At 41.9% G+C, this 18,048-nt stretch overlaps 1 protein-coding gene across 2 annotated transcripts in view; it reads left to right on the top strand.

Moving 5' to 3' along the window:
• The window catches only part of canx (calnexin), a 69,483-nt gene extending 53,464 nt beyond the window's left edge, over window positions 1-16,019 (top strand). For both annotated transcript variants that reach the window (XM_059990692.1, XM_059990691.1), the window contains exons 12-15: window positions 3,413-3,532; window positions 6,466-6,613; window positions 8,313-8,428; window positions 13,326-16,019. In XM_059990692.1, coding sequence (XP_059846675.1) covers window positions 3,413-3,532; window positions 6,466-6,613; window positions 8,313-8,428; window positions 13,326-13,364 — 423 coding nt within the window. In that variant the 3' untranslated portion in view covers window positions 13,365-16,019. The remainder of the gene's footprint in view (window positions 1-3,412; window positions 3,533-6,465; window positions 6,614-8,312; window positions 8,429-13,325) is intronic.
• The last annotated feature ends 2,029 nt before the right edge of the window (window positions 16,020-18,048 follow it).

Here is an 18,048-nt window from a genome sequence, read left to right as displayed (position 1 = left end):
AAGATAATTATACAGTTTATAATGCAGGCATGTGGTGTTTGTGGTTTGACATCCTGTTTATGACCAGCTTGAGGTTTTCATCTCTGTGCCTTTGTTTCAATTAGAACTAGGGCAGTTTAATCAAGCCTAATCAAATCGAATAGCAGAGCAAAAAAAAAATTGAGACTTGTGTATTTTCATATTCTAGTTTCTAACATCTCAGAATTAAAGCTTCCAACTTGTAACTATTAGAACATTCATCTATTTCTCCCTCTACATCTCCGTGATTATAGCTTAGTGCACTGTTTCCTAAATCAGCCATGAACAACCATGCAACATTCCTGTTATTGAAGAAAATATCATCCAGTTTTGGTTTGACCTCAAAGTACAAACTGAGCAGTGAATAGAGTGCACTAATTAAATGCTGGTTGTCCTTCATATCTGATGACGACAGGAGAGCTGTGCAGGAGTGTTTATAAATGGGAAAAACTGTTCCACTCTTGACCATGTAAATCCAGGTCTAGTGAGACAAGTGATTGCTGGGGTCTTCCTTGGTTTCAGAGAATACCCATGACTCTTGTGCCCTTTGCTCTCTACGAAGCATTGCAAGGCCGCCTTCCTGGCCATTGGGTTTCACTGTGGAACCCATCCGCCGGATCAGCTGGAGCTAGGATAGACATGTCTTTATCTCCATGAGGTGTGAGGCCCACAGGCTACCCTCACCTAGTTTAGCCCGTCTGTCCAAGTGGTGTACTGAGGCGTAGCTGCTGCCGCATGCATACAGCTATTTGGAGGCACGTGAGATCTGAGTGTCCGGTGGGGACCAAGGTGAGTGTACTGTCCCAGAATGGACACATCAAACCCCTTCACCAGAAGTGCTGGACACACCATACACCTTAATTAAATGAAGTACAACATACTCACTGTGTCATTCGGAAAGAGTGATTGGAGACCAGGGTGGTGGCATGGTGGAGGTTTTACAGGTCCCATCAATTAAGTGAAGCAGATTTCAGATTTATTTATCACCCGTACATCAAAACATAAGGTGGAACAACCAAGGCTATGTCTAGGGTGTAAACAACTAAGCATGCCCAACTAAGTGGAACAATACAACACAAGCAGCAGCAACAACAACAGAACAAGACAAGGTCCTTTCCCACTTTCCCAGCCCCTTACATGCACAGGCCTCCAACAGCATACCCTTCTCTGTGCCTCCAGTCTCACTGAATTTAGGTCTCCAATATCTGGCCCAGTTATGCAGACTGGAACTTCAGGGCCCTACCTCCAGATTCACCGACTTGGGTCAATGAGAGGAAGGTGTATAATAAATGCATGTTATTGGAGTAGGTGGAGGATGTTCTGTTGAATGTGAGAGTTAATTGTAAGGGAAGTTATGGTTCTTGAAGGAAAGAGGGGAGAGCATGTTAAGGAGAGAGGCTTAAAGGCTATGTGGGTAGAGGGGAGTCCTAGGCTTTAAATTGTCTTGGAGGTACTAAAGTTCAAAGTAAATTTATTATCAAAGTACAGACATGTCACCATATACAATCCTGAGATTAATATTCTTGCAGGCATTTGCAGTAGATATGAAGAAATACAATAGAATCAATGGAAAGCTACACAAAGGTTGCCAATTAATGTGAAAAGGCAAATGTAAATTTTTAAAAAGCACAATAAATAATACTGAGAACAGTTGTGGAGAGTTTGAAAGTGAGTCTGTAGGTTGTGGGAACAGTCCAGTGATGGGGTGAGTAAAGTTATCCCCTCTGGGTGCATGCATTTACTACATACAGTTCTGGTATCCTGACTTGAGGAAGGATATACTGGCTTTGGAGGCAGTGCAGAGGAGGTTCACCGGGTTGATTCTAGGGATGAGGGGGTTAGACGATGAAGAGATTGAGATGCCTGGGACTGTACTTGCTGGAGTTTAGAAGAATGAGAGAGATCTTATAGAAACATATACAATTATGAAAGGGATAGATAAGAGATAGGGGCAGTAAAGTTGTTTCCACTGGTAGGTGAGACTAGAACTAAGGAATGTAGCGTCAAAATTTGAGGGAGTAGATTTAGGATATATATGAGGAGAAACTACTTTTCCCAGAGAGTGGTGAACTTGTGGAATTCTCTGCCCAATGAGGCAGTGGAAGCTACCTCAGTAAACATCTTTAAGACGAGGTTGGATAGAATATTGCATTGAGGGTTATGGGGAAAAGACAGGTAGGTGGAGATGAGTCCATGGCCAGATTGGCCATGATCTTATTGAGTAGCAGAACAGGTTCGACAGACCAAATGGCCTACTCCTGCTCCTATTTCTTATGCTCTTAGGGATAATTACTATTCTTGAACCTGGTTGTGTGGGTCCTGGGGTTCCTATATCTCCTTCTTGAACACAGCAGTGAGAAGAGAACATGGCCTGGTTGGCGGGGGATCCCTAATTATGGATGCTGCTTCCCTGTAGCAACACTCGTAGATGTGCTCAATAATGGGGTGGACTTTACCCGTTATGGACTACTTTATGTAGGCTTTATGAAAGAAAGATAGCATTATCAGAACTTGGTGCAACGCTAGTTGGCAAACTGGGACAGTGCATCGTGTACGGTCTAAGAACTGTAGAGAGGAAAGCTCTGGGAGTTATGAGCACCAACCATGTTTCCTAATAACATTTTCATCATTGATTATCTGCCCCAATTTCAAGTGCTGGATCCCAATCAAAGTTTGGTTTGAGAGGCAGATGTTGGGTTGCGTCTTCAGGAGAAGTAACTGAAAATAAGAAGCTATTGATTGTGGAATGATTTGAAATCATCATAGAACCAAGGCATAGGAACAGTAATAGTCCATTTGGTCAATCGAGTTTGTTTCACCGTTAAATCATGACTGATTTATTCTCCCCCTTAACATCACATTTAATTCTTTATTTAAAACCCAGTTTAGGTGAGCGGTGATACCCAGCAAGACATGTACTGGGTGAACCTGCAGGAAAGATAGCATTTAGACAGAATCTGAGTGACTTTGAGCTGTGTGTATTGGGAGCTTCCATTTACACAGGACTGGCAGGCTTCACAAATCCCCACCCTTCTGGTCAGTCAATTGTTGGGGAAAGATCCCACCGTTTATCACAGTGCATCAAAGGTGTTTAATTGGATGGTTTGTTTTTGATATCTTCCAGTTGCATATTAAAAATCAAACTTACAATGTCTCTAGTCCAATAAATGAACTAAGTGGCTTTTCATCTCAACAGGTAGTAGATCATGTTTTTAAAAGCTAATAGAAATATAAAGTGTTTACAACTAATTTTAATTGTATCAAAGTACGTTTAAAAAGTGTAAATCGTTTTAATTCCTGCAGGGTTACACAAATAACTTGTAGGAAGGCAATGATTAACTGGTATAAATGTGCATCCAGACATCTGATGGACTTATCTTTGTTTCATTTCCAGTCAGGAGTAGTTGGACAGCTGATGTCAGCAGCTGAAGAGCGCCCGTGGCTTTGGATTATATACATCCTGATCATTGCCTTACCCGTGTTCCTGGTTATTGTATTCTGCTGCACTGGAAAGGTAGGAACTGCTTCCTTCCACAAAGGGAAGGTGGGAGAGGCACTCAGGAACTTTGTTAATCTGATTTGTGGAAAGCTGTTACCACTCTTGTACTGAGGCTAAAACAATTGGCCAAAAAGGTGCATCTACTGTCAGGCAGACAGTAATGGTTGACCTCTTCTGAAGATATCAGTGAACGAGTGATCTAAATGTTTTGTCATCTCCACAAGTACATGTATGTACAGGTTCAATGAAAATTTTGCAGCTGCATCACAAGTAGCATTCATAAGTGAAAAACAAATTATAAACACAAGATTCTACGGATGCTGGAAATCCGTACATACGCACAAAATGCTGGAGGAACTCAGCAAGTCAGGCACTATCTGTGGAGGGGAATAAACAGTCCACATTTGGAGCCAAGGTCTCTACCAAGAAATATTATACTCATTTTGCAACGAAAACACAATTACAGCAAAATAAAAGTCCATTTTAATGCGTGGTTTTTACTGAGGTTGTGTTTAGAGTTTTACCAATGGTTTCAAGAACTGAATAGTTGAAGGGAGTAGCTGTTCTTGAACCTGGTGGTGGGGAACTACAGGCTTCTAACTCCTGCCTAATGGTATATATGAGAAAATGTCATGACCCAGATGATGGGGATCTTTAGATGTTGCTTTCATAGGTAGTACCAGTGGTGGGGAGAGTTGTCCTTCATGGTACTGGTTTACTGATTCTTGAGTGTTTATCTCTTAAATCATCTCCTTCCCTTGAAGAATTAGAATTGGGTCTATCACTGACATGTCGTGGAATTTGTTGTTTTATAGCAGTAGGACAGTGCAATATGTAAAAATATTGTAAATTACAATAAGCAGCATAGATAAAAATATTAATAATTAGTGCAAAAAAGAGCAAAATAATGAAATAGTGATCATGGACTTTTCTGAAATCTGATGGCAGAGGGGAAGAAGCTGAGTGTGTGTTTTCAGGGACCTGTACCACCTCCATGATGGTAGTAATTAGAAGAGGGCATGTCCAAACTGGTGAGGTCCTTCTAGATCTTGCAGGCATGTGGAGTTCTGGTAGAAAATTAGGTTTGAGATGGAGGATCACCTGTAAGGTTGATGTCTTTGGATTTTCAGATGGCTATTCTGTCTATTTAGTCAAACCACATTTGGCTATTGATGCCCATCAGATCATGCAAAGCTTTAATCTTTTTGACATTGTGGTTCTTCTCAGTTCCTCAATCTGCTTTAGTCTTGGGCACTTTATAGCTGGTGCAGGTAACTGCACCCCGGTTACCCTAGATAGTGGAAAGCACTGCACCCCAGATAGTGGGAAACACTGCACCCCAGATAGTGGAAAACACTGCACCCCGGTTACCCCAGATAGTGGAAAACACTGCACCCCAGTTACTCTAGATAGTGGAAAACACTCTACCCCGGTTACTCTAGTTAGTGGAAAACACTGCACCCCAGTTACTCTAGCTAGTGGGAAACACTGCACCCCGGTTACTCTAGATAGTGGGAAACACTGCACCCCGGTTACTCTAGATAGTGGGAAACACTGCACCCCGGTTACTCTAGATAGTGGGAAACACTGCACCCCAGTTACTCTAGATAGTGGGAAACACTGCACCCTGGTTACCCCAGATAGTGGAAAACACTGCACCCCGGTTACTCTAGATAGTGGGAAACACTGCACCCCGGTTACTCTAGCTAGTGGAAAACACTGCACCCTGGTTACCCCAGATAGTGGAAAACACTGCACCCCGGTTACTCTAGATAGTGGGAAACACTGCACCCCGGTTACTCTAGATAGTGGAAACACTGCACCCCGGTTACCCCATATAGTGGGTAACATTGCACGTCGATTACCCCAGATAGTGGAAACACTGCACCCCGGTTACCCCAGATAGTGGGAAACACTGCACCCCGGTTACTCTAGATAGTGCAAAACACTGCACCCCGGTTACTCTAGATAGTGGGAAACACTGCACCCCGGTTACCCCAGATAGTGGAAAACACTGCACCCCGGTTACTCTAGATAGTGGGAAACACTGCACCCCGGTTACCCCAGATAGTGGAAAACACTGCACCCCGGTTACTCTAGATAGTGGGAAACACTGCACCCCGGTTACTCTAGCTAGTGGAAAACACTGCACCCCGGTTACTCTAGCTAGTGGGAAACACTGCACCCCGGTTACTCTAGATAGTGGGAAACACTGCACCCCGGTTACCCCAGATAGTGGAAAACACTGCACCCCGGTTACTCTAGATAGTGGGAAACACTGCACCCCGGTTACTCTAGCTAGTGGAAAACACTGCACCCCGGTTACTCTAGCTAGTGGGAAACACTGCACCCCGGTTACTCTAGATAGTGGGAAACACTGCACCCCGGTTACTCTAGATAGTGGGAAACACTGCACCCCGGTTACTCTAGATAGTGGGAAACACTGCACCCCGGTTACCCCAGATAGTGGAAAACACTGCACCCCGGTTACTCTAGATAGTGGGAAACACTGCACCCCGGTTACTCTAGCTAGTGGAAAACACTGCACCCCGGTTACTCTAGCTAGTGGAAAACACTGCACCCCGGTTACTCTAGCTAGTGGAAAACACTGCACCCCGGTTACTCTAGATAGTGGGAAACACTGCACCCCGGTTACTCTAGCTAGTGGAAAACACTGCACCCCGGTTACTCTAGATAGTGGAAACACTGCACCCCGGTTACTCTAGATAGTGGAAACACTGCACCCCGGTTACCCCAGATAGTGGGTAACATTGCACGTCGATTACCCCAGGTAGCGGCAGACACTGCACCCCGGTTTACCCCAGGTAGCGGGAAACACTGCACTCCGGTTACCCTAGGACTTGCCTCCTGGTTTTATTGTGGTTCAGACTTTTCACCGCTGTGCTTGGTGCAATGTTAACTGAATTGTGTGAATTATGTTCTTGCAGAAAGATGCTGCTGCAGAGTACAAAAAGACTGATGCTCCACAACCTGATGTAAAGGATGAAGAGGGAGAGGAGAAAGAAGAGCAGAAGGAGGAAGAAGAGAAAAATGATACAGAAGAAGAGAAAAATGATACAGAAGAAGAAAAGATAAGTAAGAAATCCCAATTTACTTTTGGAAGTGGAACCAGTGCAGGGGATACGTAGAGGCATTACAAATTGGATCTTGCTGTGTATGTTGTACATTTCTAGAGTCAGTAATACAGCACAGAAACAGACCCTTCAGTCCAACCAATCCAAGCTGGCCCCACCTTTCCTATGCATGCAGCAGTCATAACATTTCTGTAGGATCCATGTGTTCAGTTCTGGTCATTTCATTATAGGAAGGATGTGGAAGCTGCAGAGAGGGTGATTTATTTTCCCTCGCAACCCCATTTTCCTGCCTTCTCCCCATAACCTTATATGCCCAGATTAATCAAGGAACTATCTACTTCTGCTTTAAATTTTTGATCATAAAACATAGGCCAATGTTTTATGGGTAATTTGGCAGTGAATTCCACTGATTCATCACTCTCTTGCTAAAGGCATTCCTCCTCTTCTCACTTCTAAGGGCAGTGCAATGGGGTTGGTGTAAGTGGGTGGTTGATGGTTGGCAAGAATATGTTGGGCCTGTTTCTGTCCTGTCACTCTCTCTAACTCTTGCACCACAGTAATAGCAGTTTGCATGACACATTAAAGCTCGGGGTGTCAGAATTAAACATTGGCTTGCTCTAAGAACATTTGTATGTCCTTCCCCATGTGTGGGTTTCCACTGGGTGCTTCGGTTTGCTGTCATGGTCCAAAGGCATACCAGTTGGTAGGTTAATTGGTCGTTGTAAATTTCCCTGTGATTAGGTTAGGGTTAAATTGTAGTTTGCTGGACAGTTCACCTCACTGGTTCGAAGGGCCTGTTCAATAGTTCCATTTACTATCAGGGAAATGAATGCAATACACAGCCTGAAATTCTTGTTCTTCGCAGACCTCCACAAAAGCAGAAGAGTGCCCCAAAGAATGAGCGATAGTTATAATGTTAGCACCCCAGAGCCCCCACCACTCCATCCATGCACAAACAGTAGCAAAGCAACGACCCCTCCCACGCTTACCTACTTCTGCAAAAAAGCAGCATTGCCCTCCACCCACTTAAGTATTGCAATAAAGACAATGATCTGCAATTTAACAAAAGCTAATCGTTCTTGTGATAATTCAACATGCCGCAGACTCTCTCCCTAATACAGACAAAAAGAGGTATCCTCTTTCTCAGCGAGAGAGGAAGACATAATAAAACAACTCACTAATTTACAGTGTTGAAAAACCTGCCGCGATGCTTTTTTTGCCCTGAGTTCTCTGGAGAATTGACAACCTCTCACCACCAATGAGAGAGAGAGTGCGGCTTGCTAAGTATAAAGCCTCTGACACCGTTCCCGATGTTCTGTTCTCTCCCGTGATGCTTCAGCCTGCAGTGCCGGCTTAGAATCAGCCCGTCCACAGGGCTGTGATACCCCGGAAGCTGTTTCTCTAAATAAAATAATGAAGTGCTCAGTGGAGCAGAAGCTGGGAATTAAATGATTTAAAAAAAAAACTGGTACAATCAAGAAATGTAAATGGAATATGTGAAGTTAAAAATTGACCTCAACTAGGTGTAAATAATGGAAGCATCTCTGTGTTTGGGTAATTGGTTACGATGTCAAGTTAACCAAATAAATGTTGATTCTAGGGATATGAAGTGTTTAATTTCCACATGGTATACAAGCTCTTTGTTTACTGCTGATGTGCAGTTATAAGTTTGCATTAATGAGTGTGCTTTGACATCATAGCTGAAGAGAAGCAGAATAATGATACCGAGGATGCTGTGGAAAATGCCAGCCAGGATGAGGATGAGGAGGAGCAGAAGGGGACAAGGGAGAAGCCAAGCGCAGAGCATGATGATGAAGTAAGTCACCTGAACTGTTGTGGAGATGTAGAGAAGAAACTTGATTTACTTTGCAGTGGGATTATTTATATCTATAATTGGGATTTTTTTTGAATCCTGAAGAGTAAAACGATATTGTCTGATAGCCCTGATTCTTTTACAGTGATAGTTGACTTGATATTCGATTTGGTGAAGTTAGGAATTGAGTTGAGACCAGCCAGCCCCACTAACCTATCTACAAACTTGAGTTAATTTATCATCAAAGTACATATGTCACAATATACTGCCTTGATATTTATTTTCTTGCAGGCATTTACAGAAAAATAAAGATGAGGCCTCTGGTCAGAGTTGACCATGGATGTTGTGTCCTAGCTGTTTAGATATGCAAAGCCAAGGCAGTACAATATGTAGAGCAAGCTGTTGCCCCTGTAGCAAGCTCCCCCCTCCACGCATCTGATAAACCTAAAGGAATGGCAAAGACCTATACAGTTTGACACCAGCAGCATCACAGGAGTTGCCAGTCAACACTGAACTCAACGTAGGACTACACTAGGGACCCTAGCTCTGGGTTTACTACTGAAGCCTTCCCATGAGTCGGTATAGCAGCAAGGCATCAGAGGTTTGAGATCAGAGTTTTCCTCCTTTTAGATGAGCTGCTAACCACAGCTGGTGATTCCCATTTGCCTGAAGCGACTGGTTTTGAGGTGCCAGTAACCCACCTTTGCCCCTTCTCCTGTCAGTAGAAATGGTTCCATTGGGCTTAGTAGCTAAGGCACGTGTAAAGGCCTGGAACTGGACTTGGTTCTCAGAGGCTATTTGAGCGGCACGCCATTGGGAGCATTTAATAGGTAGTGGGAGCTTGTCCTTATTACCAGTCACTGACTATAACAACAAGGAAACAGAAAAGTAAAATACAGAAGAATTTAGGAAAACCAATGTGCAGAAGGGGACAGATTGTGCAAATAAATAATAATGAGAATGTGAGTTGTTGAGGGTTTGAAAGTGAGTCTGCAGGATGTGTACGTTGTAAGAAACAGATCAAGTGGAGAGCCAGAGACATTTTGTTCAGGCAGAATTGGTTAATGCTAAAAGGTATAACTTTAAGGTGTTCAGAATTAGATTAATTATCACTGACACACGCCATAAAGTATGTTGTTTCGTGGCAATGGTACAGTGCAATACATAAAATATACAATGAATTATGTTAAGAAATAGAATTTAAAAAATTAAATATAGTGCAAAAGAGAAATAGGTAGATTTCATGGGGGTATTATCCATTCAGAATTGATTGGAGGAAAGTATCGGGATGTCAGAAGTATGTTTGTTTACAGAGTGCTGGGTGTGGGGAACATACTGCCAGGAGTGGTGATAGAGGCAGATATATTAAGGGCATTAGAGAGACTTTAAGATAGGCACATGGATGAAGAATGGAGGGTTTTGAAGGAGGGAAGGGTTAGATTTGTAGGGTTAAAAGGTCATCAGATCATCATAGACTGAAGGGCCTGCACTGCTTGATGTTCTTTGTAACAGTGCAAGCTTTGGTACATGTGGGAAGTCAATAGTCAAAAAAACTAAGGAATGAATAAAATGCCCGTTTCCCTTGGAGGTGAGTAACTAGGGGCCATAGTAGAGGAACTAAAGGGGATTGGAACAGGTTTTCACTTCAGTGAGTGTGTAGAACACACTGCTTGACGAAATGGAAATTAATTGTAATTTTATCTGGGTGACCACTCCAAACCATAAACTGCAACGCTCTAGGCCAAGAAATGGGAGGTAGGTCCACCTGAAGATAAAAGTGAGGTTTATTGTCATCTGCACAAGTCAATGTGTGCACAGGTGCAGTGAAAAACTTGCTTGCAGCAGCCTCACAGATTCTCAGGATCAGATAAACGGAAGTCATAGGACAAAAACAAGTCTTGCCGCAGGGTCTCAGCCTCAAATGTCAGCTGTACTCATATCCATTGATGATGTCTGGCCTGCTGAGTTCATCCAGTGTTTTAGTGTTGCTTGTATTTTCAGCATTTGTAGATTTTTCTTTTGTTTGTAAATATAAATTGTGCAGGATACTTGAAAGAAAGAACACAAAGCAAAAATACAACATTTCAGTGCTAAGTAGTCGCCATCATAATATGGGTGATCATGGTCTCATGAGCATTATTGTTCTTGGCAAATTTTTCTGCAGAGTGGTTTGCCATTACAAGATGGGTGACCCTAGTCATTATCAATGCTCTTCAGAGATTGTCTGCCTAGCATCAGTGGTTGCATAACCAGGACTTGTGATGTGCACCAGTTTGTTCATAAGACCATCCGCCATCTGCTCCCTTGGCTTCATATGACCCTGTTTGGGGGGCTAAGCAGGTGCTACACCTTGCCCAAGGATGACCTGCAGGCCAGCAGAGGGAAGGAGTGCCTTCCACCTCCTTTGGAAGAGACTTACTTCCATCCTGCAACCCAAGATGGCAGATGCCATCTCTCTGGCACTACATTCCTCCTTGGAACACGTGGGGAATAAAGACGCATATGTAAAGCTCCTTTTCATTGACTACAGCTCTGCCTTTAATACCATCATTCCAAATAAACTGATTCCTAAGCTCCAGAACCTGGGTCTTAGCACTCAGATCTGCAGCTGGATCTTCAACTTCCTCACAGACAGGACCCAGGCTGTTTTTTAAAAAAAAGGGGACAAGCTCTCCTCTACGATCACTCCCACAAGTCTGTGTACTCAGCCCCCTGCTGTACTCACTGCACACCCATGATTGTGTAGCCAAGTTTCCATTGAATTCAATATATAAGTTTGCTGATGACACCACACTTGTAGGCCGTATCTTGGGTAATGATGAGTCTGAATACAGAGAGGAAATTAAGAAACTGGTGGCATAGGTCAAAGACAATAACTTATCCCTCAATGTCAGCAAGACGAAGGAATTGGTTGTTGACTTCAGAAGGAGTAGCGGACCGCATGACCTCATCTACATTGGTGGTGCGCAGGTGGAACAGGTCAAAAGCTTTAACTTCCTCAGGGTGAATATCACAAATGACCTGACTTGGTTTAACCAAGCAGATTCCACTGCCAAGAAGGCCCACCAGTGCCTTTACTTCCTGAGAAAGCTGAAGAAATTTGGCCTGTCCCCTAAAACCCTCACTAATTTTTATCGGTGCACCATAGGAAGCATTCTTCTAGGGTGCATCACAACCTGGTATGGAAGTTGTCCTGTCCAAGACCGGAAGAAGCTGCAGAAGATCATGAACATAGCCCAGCACATCACACAAACCAATCTTCCATCCTTGGACTCACTTTACACTGCATGCTGTCGGAGCAGTGCTGCCAGGATAATCGAGGACACGACCCACCCAGCCAACACACTTTTTGTCCCTCTTCCCTCCAGGAGAAGATTCAGGAGCTTGAAGATTTGTACGGCCAGATTTGGGAACAGTTTCTTTCCAACTGTGATAAGACTACTGAACAGATTCTGACACAGATCTCGGCCGTACCTTCCAAATATCCGGACCTGACTTGCACTACCGTACTTCCCTTTTCTATTTTCTAATTATGATTTATAATTTAAATTTTTATTATATTTACTTTGATTTGTACTTCAGGGAGCGCGAAGCGCAGAATCAAATATCGCTGTGATGATTGTATGCCTAGTATCAATTGTTTGGTGACAAAGTAAAGTAACCATGGTGTTGCTAAACCATAATGATTAGTGTTTTGGCCAATATGTTCAAAAACAGAATGGTAGTAGCTGTCCAATGAGAGCCTGTTTTTTTTTTAAACCCTGGGCTACCTTCTGTGGTGCAAATTTCTATAATGAGTTACATATTTGATGGAAATTGTGCCATCATTGTCCCCTTGTTCATCGGAGGCTTTTGTAATACTGTTTTCTGCTCATAGAGGACAATCGCAGTGTAGTGGTTAGTGCAATGCCGTAACATTTCAGGGCATCAGTGTTCAAAGTTCAATTCCAACATCATCTGTAAGCAATTTGTACATCCTCCTCATGAAATGCTTGGGTTTCCTCTGGGTATTCCAGTTTCCACCCATAGTCCAAAGACATAATAGTAAGTTAATTGGTCATTTCCTTGGGTTAAATCGGGAGCAGCTCAAAGGGCCAGAATAGCTTATTCCATGCTGTTTCTCTAAACTTAAAAAGAAATTTTAAAAAAGTAAAAGTCAGTAGCTAAAACATTATAATGTTGGAGCTGATGACGAGGAACATCCTCAACTCCACAAAACTGCGTTCTGTTTCTCGTGTTCATAAGTTGAAGTGCAGGAATGATTGAATTGTTCAACAAACCATGTTGAGGGTAAGGAATTGCTTATTGGCCTGGGCAGTCTAGGGGCAGCGAGTTGCATTCCACAAATAGATGTTATGGAATCTGGGTTTCTTTAATATTTGGATTGCTTTGCTATAAGTTCAAGGTAATAGTCATCCGACTACATATATATGAAACATTTCTCCAGACCCACAAAACACATCACAGCACATAAAACAAAATATTACAAGGTAATAAAATATAATTAGAAGTGCATATAGTACACAGCATAGGTGAACAGTTCGTCGTCCCAGTGACAAGATCTCAGTGGTGTCAGGGTATTCATTAGTCTCACAGCCCAAGGGAAGAAGCTGTTACCCAGTCTGGCAATCCTAGTCCTGATGCTCCTGTACCTCCTTCCTGATGGTTGTGGGTCAAAGAAATTGCGCAATGGGTGGTAGGGATCCTCAACAATGCTTTGGGCCCTTCGTCTGCAACAGTCCTCAACAATTGGGGGGGAGACCCCACTGATCCTCTCAGCAGCTTTTACTATAGACCAAACCATGAGGCCCAAAATGTGGCTTCCAAATGCATATTCACTCAGTGCCTCTGATTCTTATCTGCCTGAATTCTATGTTAATTCATGTTTTTTTTGTTACAGAAGATGGACAGTGCCAATGCAGAGCCACAGAATGACTGAGATGTTACTGTCATAATATCATTTGGGCATGACTTTGGATATCAAAGGCGAGACCATCATTTCTGGGATTTGAGAGCTGAACTTTTTACAGGATTACATGAAGAAAAAGTACGCGCAACAATAAAAACCATACTGACCAAACACTAGCTAGACCAGGTTATCGTATGTGTTCAGTGAGGGCTGAAATCTGAATTGAAATGTGCTTTATGTATGCACAATGTTAGAAACAAATTCCTGCTTACTTACAGTCTAAAAACTATGTTGGTTAAGTTCCTGGTAATTGTCAATTAGATTTCAGGCTTGCTAAATTTTAGAAATGTTTATTCAGGTCTTTGCCCTATTGCAAAAAGCCAGCCCAGACGATCGAATGAGTGGGGTGTGTGGGCAATCTACTGGCACTCTATATCATGTTACTAGCTTTAACTGCAGGCAATGTTGTATTTGCATTGACCACTTTTGCAAAAAGTCCTAAAATGAAATCCTGTTAATTCCAACAGAAATGCTTCCTAGTCTTGTGTCCTGATAGTATCTGGAATAGGGAGGTTAATGTGGATTGAGTCCATTTCCATTACACATCCTAATCAGTCTTGAACTTGTTCCTGCATCATCCTTATCGGAGCAGTTAGCAGAAGCTTAATATGCCAGCTTTATTGACCTGTGCCAGCCTTCCCATCAGCTCTCTGTTAAACCAACTCCCTCACTTCCTCATCATGAAAATGTGGGAGGAAGAATTTGCATCTCCCCAATCTGAAACCAGTACTGTTATCGTCCTGTTTTGATCTATTGTCACACCGCCCTTTTCCCTTCACGTCCACTTTGCCCTCTTTCCTTTCAGAGTTGAAAAGATTTTAGATCTTTAAATCTATCTGAGGTGGGAGGGAATGGGGGTTAGGTAGAAAGTTAAATAATCCCACAGAAAAGCATTGAACAGTATTAATTTTATAATACATGGCTAAGCATGCACAGATAAACACTGTCTTTTCATTGTGGAACTTGGTTTGTCTGTATCACACCATTATGATAAAAGTAATGACTACCTAGATGATTAGAAGATACTCAACATAAAAATAATGCAACACCTCATGGTGCCAGTGTGGTGTAACATTTGTATTTTAAAATTCTTGGTGAATTCAGTCCCACCTGAGCTACTGTACTTTTTCCTTTTCCTCTCAATATGTAATTCACTTTCAAAGCTTCTGTCACTTTTTTGTGCAGTATCTTGGAGGCATATTGATGAAATCCTTTAGTAGGGGGAGAAAGGGTATGTTGATGTAGATTAGACCAATATACCTCACTCCTGGGTGAAATTTTCAGGCACGTCTAATGATAGCAAGCACATAGTAATACCAGTTTATATCAGGAAATATTCATTGTGTATTTACATATTTCTATTCCAGTTCCCAGTCCCTCTTGCTGAGTTACAAGAGCAGTGTGGTCTTTGCTCTCAAACATTTCCTGCTGACCATGTTCTACTGCACTGAATTGTCTACATTTTTTTCTTTTTGCTGCTGCCATTTGAAGTTCATTGAAGGGATCTAACTCAATTAACTACAGTACTTGTAGCAAACCTGCCACCCTCTCCCCTCCCTGGCTGAGCTCCATAAATATTTAATTTGTCTGGTTTAATTTTGGGTAATCATGAACTGTAATCATTTGTAGAGTTTGTAGTGTTTTATTCTGGCTGGGGATATGCTAAAGTTACTGTAATATTGGTAGTTTTGTGTTTGAGAAGAAATGGAAAATGTGGCCTTGACAGTCACAGTGAAAACAGAAAAGCTACTCCATGGTCCTGTAGGATGCCCAGAACATAAATGGAGGCTTTTTAATTAGATCATGTCATGACTCTACCTTTTGAATATGTACTTTGGTGTTTAAAGCATCTATTAGCTTTCTGGCTATATATTTTTCACTCTGCTTTTATAAGCAGTTGAAAGTTCTAAATGAAGAAGCTCAGATAGTACGGAGACTATCTCACTGTCACCATTAAAGTCTTATTACCGTTGTTGAATGCCAGTGTAATTTCCAATTAAAATACCCAAGGGAGGATTTCAAAACTCAAACACCAAGGTTTTAATATAACAACTAAAGGTTAAATGCCATCTTTCTCTCATGTTCACAAGCTACCTTACTGTACACATGTATAATAAGACAGATCCTTCAACTTTGTTGTGAATGGTTTGTAACTGTGTGAAACTTTGAACAGTGGATTGCAACAAGCAATATTTGGCAAGTCTGATCTCCGTGATCTCCAGTTAAATATGCTTTCTGAGTTGGCAAAAGTTCACTTTTATTTCAATTCACTATTTTCAGTACAATGTTGTCAATTTATAATTTGAGGTCTAATGTTCACTTTTTAAAAAAAGAAAGATATTACATACTTTTGCCACCTAGTTTGAAGGATCTCCATTCTATTGGATGGATGACTTGAGTTGTGTAGACATACTAACCCCCTGATGGTTCAGCAGTAGCACACAATGATCTTCAGAGATGTTTTATAAGTTTTAAAAATGCTGATTATGTATAGAGATTGGTATTAGATAAAATTGACTCTGTTTGTATCCCAGATTAAGTTATGCTTGAGTACATTCCTTACAGGAATGCAAGTTCAAGATCATGTGATTTAAATGATTCCTGCAACTAAAATATTAATTAAAACACATGTTTGGCCTCCTTCATTATGCAGACATCCACACATTAATGTTTGGTTTTGACTTTTTTGTTTCTGTCCCTTAACTTTCTCCACCTAGCAGGGATCTGAGCCCATTGCCAGAAAAGCAGTAAGGGCAGGAACTGATAAATGGCAAATAAAGTGTAGATACCAGTGAGGTTCGTAATAAGTAATGTTCTGTGTGTGATGGATCTAAAGTTTAATTTTTTTTAAGTTTTAGAGATATGGCAAACAACATTCCCTCTAGTTTTTTCTAGAACTGCATGGGCCAACTATTACACTGAGCAGGAAATTTTTTATGTGGCCCGAAAACTGTGTGGCAACAAAAGCTATATGCGTGCGAGCATTTCATTTGTTGTGCGGTGGTGCACTGTGCAGCTTAGATGGACCAGTAACGGGATAGTAACAGCCTCTTCTACCCCAGCAAGTCCACCCTTGTGACCAATTGACCTGCTAACCCATATGTCTAGAATGTGGGAGAAAACCAGGGCACCTAGCGGAAACCCACACAATCACAAGGCAAACAAACAGGCCACTGGCACTGTAATAGCGTCAAGCTAACTGCTACAGTACCATGCATGTCCTGAGAAAATCTGGGGTGGATTTTTAGTCTCTAACCACATTCTGTCAAATACATATTAGGGAGTGGTGCTTGACAAACAATGCTGTAACACTGGCAGTTTTCAAAGCAGAAGGGTGTAGGGTAACCCTGGCGACTACATACCACAGTTTAACCTTGGCTGTGGGGAAAGTTTTTTAAAAACTTTATTTAAGAAAGAGCATGGATTTAAGAGCAACATGAGTATTTTTTTTGGTCAAATAAAGTGAGGAGGTAAACATCTGTTACGACTTGTCAGCAAGATGGAAGCCATGGAATAAAAAAAAGGCTGTACCAGTTTGGACAGAAAATTAAGTAACTATCAAGTAGTTAAAGAAAAAAATCACATGTTAAGAATCTAAGATTTAAAATGCATAAATATAGTGTGTCAGGCAGCATCTGTGGAGAGGCATATTTCACCTAGTTTTGATATAAATGTGACAATGCTAATTTTTTGCAATAAAAAAGAGCTAGTGTACACGGGTTCATCGTCCATTCAGAAATCTAATGTGGAGGGGAAGTTGTTCTTAAAACATTGGGTGTATCTTCAGGTTCCTGTACTACCACTTCCTTGCTGGTAATGATGAGGGTCTTGATGATGGATGCTGCCTGTTGAAGCTGGGGAGAGTCTTGCCAATGATGGAGCTGAGTTTGCAACTTCCTGCAGTTTTTTTTCCTCATCCTGTGCGGTGGTTTCTCCCTACCAGATGGTGGTGAATCATTTGGAATGCTCTCCATGGTACAGCTGTAGAAATTTCTCAGTCTTCGGTGATATACCAATTCTTAAGCTAATGAAATAAAGCTGTTTTTGTATGTACATTGTGTTTATTGCGACGAGCTTGAGTACAATGAGGTACAGGTACACAATGAAAAACTAGCAGCAGCATTTTGAGCATGCAGGCACAGAACAATGTGGCATGTGAATGATTAAAAAATGGAGGGAAGGATCAGATTGATTTTGGGGTAGGTTAAAAGGTCTGCACATAGGCCGAAGGACCTGTACTGTGTTGCGTTTTAAATTATACCATAACTTTGAGGGTTGTGTCCATTTCTAGGCACTACAGCAAAGATGGGAGAGGCTTCAGAAGACCTTTACTCTGAAATACAGAATATAGAGTCTTCAGTGTGTGTAGATAGCCTGGAGCAGTTGTGATTGTCCAGAAACTGGGAGGTTGCAAGGTAATCTGAGCAGAGGTTTTCAAATATATTATGAATTGATGTGGCCCCCAGCATCAATCCCTGTGGTCCCTCTACTTCCCCAGAAGGGAACTTCAGATTTAAAAGATTAATAGGCTTTATTTATCACATGTACATCAAAAGATAGTGAAATGCATAATCTGTGTTGCCAACAACAGTTTGGGAATGTGCTGGTGGCAACTTAGTGTCACTGTACAGGGACCAGCATAGCATAACCACAA

Source organism: Hypanus sabinus, chromosome 15 (assembly GCF_030144855.1).
Source record: "Hypanus sabinus isolate sHypSab1 chromosome 15, sHypSab1.hap1, whole genome shotgun sequence".
NCBI lineage: Eukaryota > Metazoa > Chordata > Chondrichthyes > Myliobatiformes > Dasyatidae > Hypanus > Hypanus sabinus.
This window is presented reverse-complemented; position numbering and strand designations above follow the sequence as displayed.